This window comes from Danio rerio, chromosome 9, assembly GCF_049306965.1.
Source record: "Danio rerio strain Tuebingen ecotype United States chromosome 9, GRCz12tu, whole genome shotgun sequence".
In the NCBI taxonomy this organism is placed as follows: Eukaryota; Metazoa; Chordata; class Actinopteri; order Cypriniformes; family Danionidae; genus Danio; species Danio rerio.
In genome coordinates this window covers 19,517,808-19,530,805 of record NC_133184.1, presented here as the reverse complement: position 1 = coordinate 19,530,805, position 12,998 = coordinate 19,517,808, and the positions used below count along the sequence as shown (strand labels likewise).

The window sequence follows — 12,998 nt, the reverse complement described above, 5'->3', positions numbered from 1 at the left end:
TAAAATGTGTCATTTTACTGTTGGTCATCAGTTGGCACCATTAAACATTTAGATAGGCCTGTCCAAAATAAAGTTTTGGGTTTTTATATGGAACAAAACAGCAGATTATAGTGTGTGTGTGCATAAATTCACTTACTATGTTTACTATGTTCTGAAAGGTAAGCTGCTTATTTAGATTTTCTCAGACACATCAAGATAAGTGTGCAGAGGTCTCTAACACAAAAACACTCACTACCCCATATAGAAGGTAGAAACTAAGCATTTTCTGCACTGCAACAGTACTTCTTCCCAATAGGAACAACCAACAACAAATAAGAATGAATGATTGTCATGGTTTTGCAATCAAAAATGTAATTATATTTAAGTCCATGGGGCAAAAACAGCTACAAACATAATGAAAATGTAGAGTATATTGTTACATTTTTCAAAGCATTTCCTCAAATTAAGTGTCAAAATAAAATTTGTTACCAAAAATCATTTCATTTGTTGAAACACAGAAAAAGTTGTGGACAAATTAAGACTTAAAATCACCACAGAGTGGATAAAAACATCCTCAACAACACACAAGGGTTAAATATAGATTTTTCCCACTAGAGGACAATTAAAACGACCTAAAAGGCAATTAAAATAGAGAAAGATGTAAGGGTAATTGTTATGGGACTAGAGAAAACCCTTTGCATTACACCTTTGAAATAATTTTGTTTTAATATCAGCAAGAAATCAACCCCCCTAATTTGATTTAGTTAATACTACATGACCTCTGACATCCTGGTCTTACCCTAAATGAGGTCCACCGTTGACCAGGTCAAAGACCTGAGCAGGATTGAGCAGCTGTTTGAAGCGACGCAGGAATTTTACCCCTTGGTTGTCTCCACTTTTTGAGTTGACAAACACGAGGAGTGGACTTGCACATGATGGAGGGCACGTGGCCTTCCAAAAACCTGTCAACAAAATATTTTAAATTAATTATATCTTAAATAAAAATAAGACAATTCCAAAATGCATTGTAAAAAACAAGATGGTGGATGAAGAGAGCAAAATGATGGCTGTAGATTCAGTTTATCAACTAGTGGTGGCAGAAACAAAGCTTTTCAAAGCTTGGAAATAAATTGCTTTGCAAAATGTTTTACTGTTTAGAAGCATTCGAAACACGATGGATATCTCGTCACCTTGGAATTATAAGGTGTTATCGGTGTTCTGAATAATTTTGAGATATTGAGCTTCAAAGTTTTTGCATTCCATATAGCAAACTGTATGTATGTAACATTTGTTTTTTAAATAAAAAGTCTTAAAAAGTATACAACTTATAGAAAAACATCACATCAAGTAAATAAGTGGTCAATTAATAAGAATACATTAATAACTCAATTTTGACTAAAATGTCAAATAGAACCTTATAATTCTATAATACTTTTAACACTTACAAACAGTTTTCCATAATTATAAATCGTCCATGTCTTGACGTTCAGTATGATGCGATTTACATTCTACGTGAGATTTGGTTGGAAAGGAATCACAAGACAAAATTTGTCTTTTTTTGAACAAAATTTTTCTAATCCCTATAGACAAGAAAATAATAAAGTAGCGACTGCAGGTTGAAGGAAAGTAGAGGAGTAAAAGTACCGATACAGCACTAAAAATGTACTCAAGGTAAATTAAAAGTACACATTTTTAAAACTACTTAGTAAATTACAATTCCTGAGAAAAACTACTCAGTAGTTTGTGTATTTGTAATTTGTTACTTTACACCACTGCATATATCCCTTACAACACTCCCTGATGATTGTTGATAGTGCTGTACTTAATGAAATGACAGAAACAAAATGGCAGAATTTGCATGCTTAAAAAAAGCTAACACTGAGAATTCTGTTGACCCCATGTTGCTTAGGAACAATTTTCTTCATGCCTTGACAAAGATGAATCACAGAGAGAAAAAGGAAAAGCAAACCATCAGCCTAGTATTTTTTCAATAGAAACGATGCGTACTATAGCGTGTAAATAATCCGGTTTCTCTGTCTTCATTATAGCCGGCGTGAGGGAGTAGCTGTCAGCAAACGTGCTCGATCACGTGCAAACATACAGCGCGTGCAGAGTCTCTGAAGATGCCAGTGGCTGTAAGCAACAACCCGCTGTGTTTATGAGATTCTCTATATGCACCATTTTGATTTCATGTTCTCCGACGTGAACGTGTGGGTGAAATTGTTTACATGGGAACAACGCATTTATCTCTGTCCACCTGCATTTATCTGTGTTTGCGTACATGATCTAAACATGCATGAGTGTTAGCAAAACTGACAGTTGCCCTGAAGCATAGGTTTTGTGCTCTCCATGTGGCTCCGAGCACGCGTCTGATTCGTGGGTGGATGTCTGTCAGTAGACCCCCTTTAGGTCTAACAGAAGCCCCAGCTCCTCTTTCCCTCGCTCTCTTTCTCTCTCGGAGGCAAACTGAGTCACGATGCTCAGGCACGTGCCAAAAGCAGCCCTGAGCGTATTAAGATGCAGCTTTTCTTGCCATCAAGTACTGAGACAGGGGATTCCTAACACGTGAGGGTCTCTCCTACTTTCCCTTCACATTCTAATTCTTTCTTATCTTTGCACCTTAAGGAGCTTAAATAGTTTAATAGTTCACTGAAATGTGAAAGATCTGTCATCATTTAATGACCTTTCACTTGCGCTAAACATGTGTGACCCTGGACCTCAAAGCCAGTTGTAAGTCAGATGGGTATATTTACTGCTAAAGTCAAAACTTGTATGTATGGGTCAAAATTATTAATTTTCTTTTATGCCAGAATTCATTGGTATATTAATATTACCTCATTTATTCTCTTGTGTGACTTTAAACCTTAAGGAGTTTCTTTCTTCTGATCCATTAACTTTCATAGTAGGAAAAACATTACTTTAGTATGGAAAACAATGGATCCCACCAAAGAGCATTTTTTTATGTTCAATAGAAGAAAGAAGCTTAAATACAGGGTATATGCAGGAATCCTAAATATAACTTCAATACCTTTTTAAGACTTTTTAAAGACCTTTTCAGAATATTTTAAAAATGTTTTAATAGATTATTTTAATCGCCTGGATCGAGCACGCTGTTGTTAATATAGGACTATAATAAATATATTTTTGCTTTTTTGGAGTCAAACACTTTGGACAACGCTTCAACAAAATTTAAGACCTCGTAAAAACATAGGACTTTTTAATACCATTTAAGGGCCTTCATTTTCTCATAATTGAGAAAATTAATGGCGAGGCAGTGGCGCAGTAGGTAGTGCCGTTGCCTCACAGCAAGAAGGTAGCTGGGACGCTGGTTCAAACCTCGGCTCAGTTGGCGTTTCTGTGTGGAGTTTGCATGTTCTCCCTGCCTTTGCGTGGGTTTCCTCCGGGTGCTCCGGTTTCCTCCACAGTCCAAAGACATGCGGTACAGGTGAATTGGGTAGGCTAAATTTTCCGTAGTGTATGAGTGTGTGTGTTTCCCAGAGATGGGTTGCGGCTGGAAGGGCATCCGCTGCATAAAAACTTGCTGAATAAGTTGGTGGTTCATTCTGCTGTGGCAACCCCCCATTAATAAAGGGACAAAGCATGAATGAATGAATGAATAAATGAATGAATGAATGAATGAATGAATGAGAAAATTAATGCTTTGAATAGTGATGGGTCGTTCTTGAACGATTCGTTCATTTTGAACTAATCTTCAAGATGACTCGGGAACTACGAGTCCTCTCAGGGAGTGATTCGTTTATCCGAGCGTGTGCAGTGCGCACATTTGTGCAGGTAGTATCGTTCATTTCAAGTCTTTTGAGTCGTTTATCGCGGAAAGGCAGAAGCCAATCATATGCGTTTAGAGCCGAAAAAAGAATTGATCCGTTCATCTGTCGAGTCCTCTCTCGGGTTTGAGTCATTCTGTCACGTGATTAACGAACGACTCAAAAGCCAGAAGACTCAAAAGGTGAACTAATTATCGACTTGTCAATCACTTGCGATTCTGGTGTGAACACAGCATTAGTCTTACTGCGGTTATTCACATGCCTTGCTGTAAAAAAGTTGGAAAAAAGTAGTGTTTCTGACCACTGTTTTATTTATTTACATCTAATGCCAAACACTTGATTAATAAAAAATTCATTAAAATTCATTAATCTATTAATAAAAAAAAATTAAATCAGCGTACACCACCTATGTTTGTTAATACAAATATTCTTACTGCAATTTTGAGCTTAATCACAATATTTAGATTTGGATTTTTAGGTAAAATTTAATAGCAACATTGCCAAAACCTCAATGTAATTGCATTCAACTATCCCTATGATAATTTCATAAGATCACTATATTTTATCTCCTACTCTAAACATAGCAAAATAATTTTTTGTAGGTGAATGCAGCAAAATTGCAAACAGAAATGTCCAAAAACAATTAAATGGTGAGCTCAGCTAACCAGAGACAGGAGTTGGACAATAGAAAAAAAAAAAAAAAAACATTGAAAGGACATTTTGTGAACTGTTAAATGTCAGATGTTACTTTAAATTTAGATGAAAACCTCATCCCTTATTAAGAGCAAATGATGAAAAGTGAAGAGTCAAGTACACAATTTTATATGTTCCTGGTGAAATATTTCCAAGTACTGAAATTGTGTTGTATAAAAACATATGCCAGAGTGATTGGTGGTTCATTCTGCTGTGGTAGCCGTGATAGAGCAGCTAAAAGAACGTGAGTGAGTGAGTGAGTAAGTGAGTGAGTAAAAGAGTGATGTTTAGTTGTGCTAAATTAATGGTCTACTGTAATCTTCACTTATTTCCATTTAAAGATAACATGAAGTGCTTTTAAAATGTGAATTTTTTTTCGATGTTTGATGTAATCTTGACTGAAGGGTGGGACATAGAGTAGCTCCTCCCCTTTTACAAAAACAGCCAATAGCATTGTTTTTTTATCACGGCTTTGCCAGTGAGAGTGATTAAGGTCAAGCGCATCATATGAAAAGAAAATGAGAAGCGTCTTGAAGGGGGCAGGACATGTCAAATACTAGAGAGCAGTTGATTGAATTTATCTAAAAATATAAATATATATATATAATTAATTTCATGGGACCTTTAATACTAATACTTTTTTTCAAATCCTCAGATTCCAGATGTTGACTAAAAATGATCCTATTCTAAACAAACATACATCACTAGAAACGTTATTTATTAAGTGTTTAGATGTATAAATAATCTGCCCCTTAATCTCAACGGTTTCAAACATGTTTTAATATATCATCTTTTCTGTTCAATAGAAAAAAAAAAAAGAAACTCAAACCTATCGCTTTAAAAGTTTTTCAATCCATCAATACTGTTACGTTCTTTTTTGTCGATTTTAAGCAGCCAATTAACAGGAGCCATAAACCAATCTAAAAATATACCAAGCAAAACTTCACAGCCATTGATTTTCCTTACATTTCTGCCTGGCCCCAACTAATCTCTATATCCGATATGTGCTCCGCCAATTAAAGTCAGTGGACCTTTGAGGTTCTGATCAATAGTGGATGTCCTCGGCACTCTCAGGGTTTGACTTTACATAAGGCTAGCTAGTCTTTCTAAAACCAGCTTTAAAAAAATAAGTATGCCAAAAATATAATGATGGCTTTATTATTATCCATACCAATACACAACAATGTTCTGTTAATTATACAGTAAGGACTCTTTGTCAACTGCAACTTTAAATGCTGGACCTTTTGAGATTTTAGTTTTCACTGGTTGATAAAAATCCAAGCAATACTGTTTCTCTTTATCTTTATCGTTACAGTTGGTCTTTAATTCCTAAATTGCAATGTTTATAAACAGAACACTCAACTAGGTCATATCAATCTAAAAAATAGCAACTTTTCATTTTCCATCTGTCTCAGTAACCAATGTAACTACAAAAGAATCAGGCTTTAAATAGGACAATTATTGAAACTTTTGAGCAAAATGCTAATGGTCTAATCTGATTCAATGATCTATGCTAAGCTAACCTAAAAGTGCTCCCCGCAAGACCCAGAGATGATCTGAATTAACTCAAAAATTAATTGTCAACCGATTAACTCAAGGGAAGTTGTAAAATGAACCTAGTTCCAAAAACAGTGATGTACTATTAATGCATTAGATATATCAGCAACGGTATCAACACTGGTAGTTTCAACAGAAGTGCGAATGACCAAAGAAAACTGGGTTGACAAATATTTAAATGCACAGTAAGGCATCATTCATTTGAAATTCAACCTTCAATGTGATTTGGTGCAATATGAGTGCCAATGACCTTCAGTATAGCAATAAAGATATAAATGGAAGTGTCTGCTTTGGAGTGCACGTGATTTGCTGTCTGATTAGGTTGGATGCTGCAGTCAAGTAGGATCTAGAATTAATCACTGTGAAACTAAAATTACCTATTTGCAAGAGAATATGGACCTCGCTACATTAAATGTACAGTTTTAAACATAGGGTGACAAACAAACCTTATGAAATATACAAGACTGTCTGTTAGAAGTGTGCTAAGATGGAAAAAGCAAAGCAAAACAAGAACTAAACTGTTAAAAAATAACCATTATAACCAGTAACCAGTATGAAACAGGAAAAAAAAAAAAAACTGGATATTTGTAATATACTGTATTTTACATTATGTTTAGTTCTGCTTTTTCTGAAGTCAAATATTTTGTTGAGTAAAAGTCCAACTATTTTTGTAATTCCAATTGACAATAATTCTTATCTATTTAAAAAGAAAAAAAAGATTGTATTTCCACACTGCGTTATTCAGCAAACCAAAACCACTAACTAACCAATAATTAATTCATTCATTTTCTTGTCGGCTTAGTCCCTTTATTATTCCGGGGTCGCCACAGCGGAATGAACCTCCAACTTATCCAGCAAGTTTTTACGCAGTGGATGCAGTGGATACCTGTGGATACCTCCCGGGACGTATTTAGCGGCCTCCAGAAACCTCCTGCTGCGTTTACAGAATGAGCGTGGGTTGGAATCATCCATTCACACTCATACTAAGGCCAATTTTAGCATACCCAATTTACCTGTTGCCATATGTCTTTGAATTTGTGGGGGAAACCGGAGCACCCAGAGGAAACCCACACAAACTCGGGGAAAACATGCAAACTCGACACAGATATGCCAACTGACCCAGCCGAGGCTCGAACCAGCAACCTTCTTGCTGTGAGGCAAACATGCTACCCACTGCGCCATATATATATATATATATTGGTAGACAAAAAGAAAGCCCAACCAAAAAGAAACGCAAAAGTAAATACTTAGAATTTGATTGAAGATTACTAAAACAAACATTTGGGTTAGTACATCACGGTGGCTCAGTGGTTAGCACTGACAACTCACAGCAATAAGGTTGCTGTGTATGGATGTTTTCCAGTACTAGGTTGCAGCTGGAAGGGCAACTGCTTTGTAAAACATATTCTGGATAAGCTGAAGGTTCATTTCGCTGTTGTGGCCCCTGATGAATAAAGGGACTAAGCTGAAGGAAAATTATTGAATGAATGAATGAATGAATAATTGGACATTTGGATTAACACAGTGGATTAACTTGCACATATTTATCATTAACCTAAAGAATAATAATGTGCGCTAGCAAAATAAACATTGTACATTTTGATTTCACACTGACTTTAAACAGGCAACCTGAGAAAGCAAAATGAGCATCTTTCGGACATTATTTTTACACCTTTATATATATATTGTTGAGCGTGAAGCGGCTCTAAACAGCATTCATACAGCTGTCAATAAAAGGCAATTTCCTGGAAATACGTGGCATATGCTCTAACACAGGCTGACTGAGCAAACAGGCAAGGTATGAATCCTCAACTGCAGGTTAATAAAGCAGAAAGGGATGGAGAAAGAGAGAGCCGGGTATATGGGAGAGAGCTTTTGTTTGCTCTTGTCTTGAATTTTCCAAACACACGCTCCACCAGAGGCTGTTATGTTTACATGCGATGGGACAAGACTCTCTAAGCGAGAGTGAATTTCCACACCGCCCGAAACGAGACGGGAAAGGAAAATAAAGGAACGTGAACAGTGAGTGCTTCTCAGGAGAGGAGAAAACACATCTTATATGTGTGATCAGAAGAGTTCGCAGAGGTGTAATGAAAAAGATATTGCTCTTCATTCAGCCTGGGAATTAGCAAAGCTAATGAGCTTCATCTACAGCAGCTCTCCACCTGAGCATCTCCCACCACTCCATATGCGCATACACACCATAAATAATTTTCCATCATATGCTGAGTGAGATCATGCACAAGCACAATCAGGCAATCATCCTTCTTGGCGACCTTGACCTTTTAAAATGTACATATTTCATGTACTATGAAAACAAGTCAAAGACTCTGAACGGTCTCTAATAGTCTAAATGTTCTGTAAAATAAATAAGAGGTGGTCCTGTCCAGATCCTGTTTAACAGCTTTTGATTCGTTGATTAATTGTTTCAACAGTTTACTTTACATAAAAAAATCTTAAAAGATACTACTAATAACAATTAGTCTTATTAAAAACTAACAATGGCAATAGCAATGACGACAACAGCAACAGTAATAATTACTATTATTAACTTATTATTATTATGGACCCTTTTCACATTTCCGGGTTTCTCAGACTACAACTAAGTAGTCATAGTTGGGTAAACTTTAAAAAGCGCAGTATATGGGAAAATACTACAAATATTTGTTTTTGCTCAAATAATAAAATAAAAACTCCACAGTGATGTTATAAAGACTTTCAGGAAAAGACTGATAATGGCAGACAGAAGAGAGTATCGTCAAATTTACTGTCCTGCCCATAGACGCTGAATTAAAAACAGCTCACACAAGCGGTAATTCGTTTTTTGTAATTTGAAGTTGACATAATACATACGTAAATACATATAAATGTTCACGTTTTTCAAAAATCAAACTACTAAAAACTTTCAAGTTTTTAAGATCTTGATGACCATTATACGTTTCATGACAGGCTAGTGAAAAGGGTCCATTATTATTATATATTGATATTACTTAAATATATCATGGCTATCAGCCAATCAGATTCGAGAACCAGACAGAACTGTTGTGTGTTATATATATATATATTAATAGTGGGCTCTTATTTTTAACGTGCTGCATTTTTACATGAGACTCTTATTGCGCAAAAAAAAATTACGTTTAACTATTCTCAAAGGTGATTTGGGAGCTGGGTCTATTCTACGGAAGCTATGATAACTTTCACCTTGATATTTTAGCGCGGATGTATTCCTGACCAATGAGCCGTCTGACAAAAAAGTGCCCTTCTGAATCAAATCAGCAGGATGTAAAATAAATATATGCATAATCCACGTCTTACAGTAATTCCATTTCTGTTTAGTTCAGTTATGACTTTAGTCGGATCAAGGTGATCAAAAATCGCTGTTTTGAGCTTATGTAAACACACAGTTCAAAATTCATGTTTAACTAAATAAACAGTTAGTAAACACAAGTACATCTTCATTCATTCATTCATTTTCTTTTCGGCTTAGTCCCTTTATTAATCTGGGGTCACCACAGCGGAATGAACCACCAACTTATCCAGAAAATGTTTTACGCAGCGGATGCCCTTCCAGCTGCAACCCATCTCTGGGAAACATCCATACACACTCATTCACTACGGACAATTTAGCCTACCCAATTCACCTGTACCGCATGTCTTTGGACTCTGGGGGAAACCGGAGCACTCGATGGAAACCCACGGGAATGCAGGGAGAACATGCATTTGGGAGAACAATCAGTGACCTTCTTGCTGTAAGGCAACACCACTACCTCCTGCGGCACTGCGTCGCCATTATTAATATTAATAATGATAATACTCTAATATTTAATAGTATTCAATAATACTAATGTTAGTATATATTACTATTATTAGTATTTAATATAAATAAACATATATTTATAAATATTTATAACTCTGACTAGAACATTCCCTCTTGCACCCACTCTTGTCAACTCTTACCGTCTGAGTCGATGCTGTTAAGGGCAGTGGGGGGGATGATGGACACTTTGCACTGGCCGAGGGGACATTTGCGGGGGTAGAGATCCATGCATGCCGTGTGCACCTGTCCAAGAACAGACAGGCTTTTTAGACTTCACAAGCACTCTGAACTGCAGCTATCGAAAGGGATTCTGGGATATGTAGTTCTTACCATGGCCTTGCACCACAAACAGCGCCAGTCCTGCAAGCGCAGCACGCTGCCACATGTTTTGTCGCAAACAGCACACTTTGCACTAACCGGCAGGTTGCCTTCCAGCCATTGGTGCGGCATTGCAATCTATAGGAATACAATTGAGTGTAAGTATATTCCCTGAGATCTATATAAAAGGTTGTGTATTAGCTCACTGAACTGCAGGCTTTACGACACTTACCCCATCCTCGTCTTCAATAATGTCCTTCCCGATGGAGGCCAATGTTGTCCATTTGCAGTTGTTAGTGGCCCTGACTGCACATCTTTTGTGGGCTTTGAATTTGCACACTGCAAGAGAGAAATGTGGAAATATGTTAAGAGGCTCGCCGGTAGTAACCTTGAGGAGCTTAAAAGACAGTCAGTCAAGTGTTTTCATTTCCGCAGGAGAAAAATGAGGTGATAGAAGAAGTCTAGATGATAAATGCTTCCTAAGTTAGGCTAAATGACCACAGCGACCTTCTTGCTGTGAGGCGACACCACTACCTACTGCACCACCACGTCGCCTATTATTATTTTCATTATTTATGATCAGTGTTTATTATCATTATTTAGGTGTTTTATTCTTTCCCCAGAATTTTTTTTCATAATTTTTTTTTACAACTTAAATGATCATAATAATGTAATGTAATGTAATGTAATGAAATGTGTATTTATATAACACATCCAGAGGACAACTGTGCCAGTCCACACACCAGCTATAGGTGGAGTGGAGAGACAGTGATAGAGCCAATTCCATGGATGGTAATGATTGGGAGGCCATGATGGCAATTAGGGGAAATTTAGCCAGGATACTGGGGTTACACCCCTACTCTTTTTTACGAGAAGTGCCATGGGATTTTTAAAAACCACAGAGAGTCAGGACCTTGGTTTAACGTCTCATCCGCAAGTGCTTACTGACAGTATAGTTTCCCCTGCATAGTTACATTAATAATAATAATAATAATAATAATAATAATAATAATAATTATTATTATTATTATTATTATTATTATTATTATTATTATTATTATTATAACAAAAACATCTGTTTGGACAAAAACTTATTTGTAACATTGCAAAATTATCCTTTTGTATCATTTTATTATGCTCAATAAAATATTTAATATACTTAAAAAAATAATTTTTATTGCTTAAAGAGGTGGGCCACTACAATATCGTCTACAATATACAATATTCGGCTAAAAACTGAAAGAAAAAGCAGCTCAAACCACAACAGAAGAAGCTTGATCTATTACATGCATAATCTCTAGTGTTAGCAGTATGTTGTAACAAGGACGCAAACAAGTATGTAAACAATGGAAAATGCTGTTTGACAGCACTAACAATTTAGTTACAATTAATATTTATCTGTGAAATTATGTATAAAGACTATTATATGTGATATAGACACTTGTCAGATTTTATTGTAGAGAGCAGGCATAAGGTATATATAAGGTATATATATATGTATATGTATATATATATATATATATATATATATATATATATATATATATATATATATATATATATATATATATATATATATATATATATTTTTTTTTTTTTTTTTTTTTTTTTAAATAATAGGGGTGTGGCTTGGTAGGGGACACTACATGACCCCTGTGGAAAATGTTGTGTACAAAGTAAACCCTCTGTGTTATTTGCACAGTATTGATGATAACATGTACAGTACCATACCAGTTCACTAATCTGCACCTTCATATTTCTTTACTGTGGGATTCTTTCTTCACAACAGCCCATCAATCTCATTTTCAATATTGCAAGACAGAAAGCCTTTTGGATTGTAAATCAATTTCTTTTCGTTTTTTTATTTTTTATCTTATGACTAACTCAATCCCTGATCCAAACAGGTGCTGTACTGTCCTGACCAGCAGTGTGGGAAAGCTACAGTAAACTAATTGCTGACAGTTCTATGGTGATTTTCTCTATTAAATTGCATTGCAGGTCTAATCAAGTTAGCGATGTTCATCTGCTTGTTTCCAGGAGGAGAATTAAGTGGATGATTGATTAGCTGGCTGGCTTCCTCCGCCATAATGTACGCTTCAGCACATTATCATGGCCACCTCCATTCTTACCAACTTAAAATGTACACTCAGCGGTTCCCCGGCCACAATCCGTGCAGATGTCTCTACAAGCTGCAGAATATACATATGCCGATATTCCATAATTCAATGTATTGTGATAATAAACATGCACTATTTATCTGATGAGCACTATAAAATACAGCGAATCACTCTGTATTATTATTACATTAGGCAGTATTCACACTGGAGATCTTCATGGTCAGTTCCGAATATGAGACTGCATCCGATTTCTTTTTTGAAAAGTGTCTCAAATCTCTGGGTATAAAACCTGGATCATTTATGGATTATGCAGATGTTGCGATTTGTTTACTGAAGGCTCTTTAATGTATTTTGAAGATTGTCATATAAAATATAAACTACCAAGATTTAATTTCTTTAGGTTTTTTTTCAAATGAGGGATTACATTTTTAAAAGTACTACACTTATTACTAATATTTTAAAGTCAGTCATAGAGAAGATTTTGTTGAATCCCCGCACATGCAAGCAGATCACACACTTTTATAATGCTCTTTATACATATGCAGAGGTGAATACTCAGGAACTTAAAAGAATATTGGAGGGGGAGCTTCAGTTGACCATTACGGATGAGGAATAGGACCTAATCTGAACTCAAGCTATCTGTATCTGGGCCAAATCTATTCACCTTAGAATTGGTTGTTTATTGCACATCACACCACTTCTCAAAACACAAGTATTTTACCACTAGGTGTT

General features: G+C 35.9%; 1 protein-coding gene across 32 annotated transcripts in view; it reads right to left on the bottom strand.

Annotated features, from left to right (window-relative positions):
• Positions 1-12,998, bottom strand: part of dgkh (diacylglycerol kinase, eta) — a 159,397-nt gene that overhangs the window by 50,346 nt on the left and 96,053 nt on the right. For all 32 annotated transcript variants that reach the window (XM_073912579.1, XM_068223576.2, XM_073912560.1 and 29 more), the window contains 4 exons: positions 10,382-10,488; positions 10,162-10,287; positions 9,972-10,074; positions 779-941 (listed from right to left, as the gene is read on the bottom strand). Coding sequence is in view for 22 of the 32 variants with exons in the window: in XM_068223576.2 (XP_068079677.2) it covers positions 779-941; positions 9,972-10,074; positions 10,162-10,287; positions 10,382-10,488 (499 nt within the window). In the remaining 10 variants the exon portion in view is untranslated. The remainder of the gene's footprint in view (positions 1-778; positions 942-9,971; positions 10,075-10,161; positions 10,288-10,381; positions 10,489-12,998) is intronic.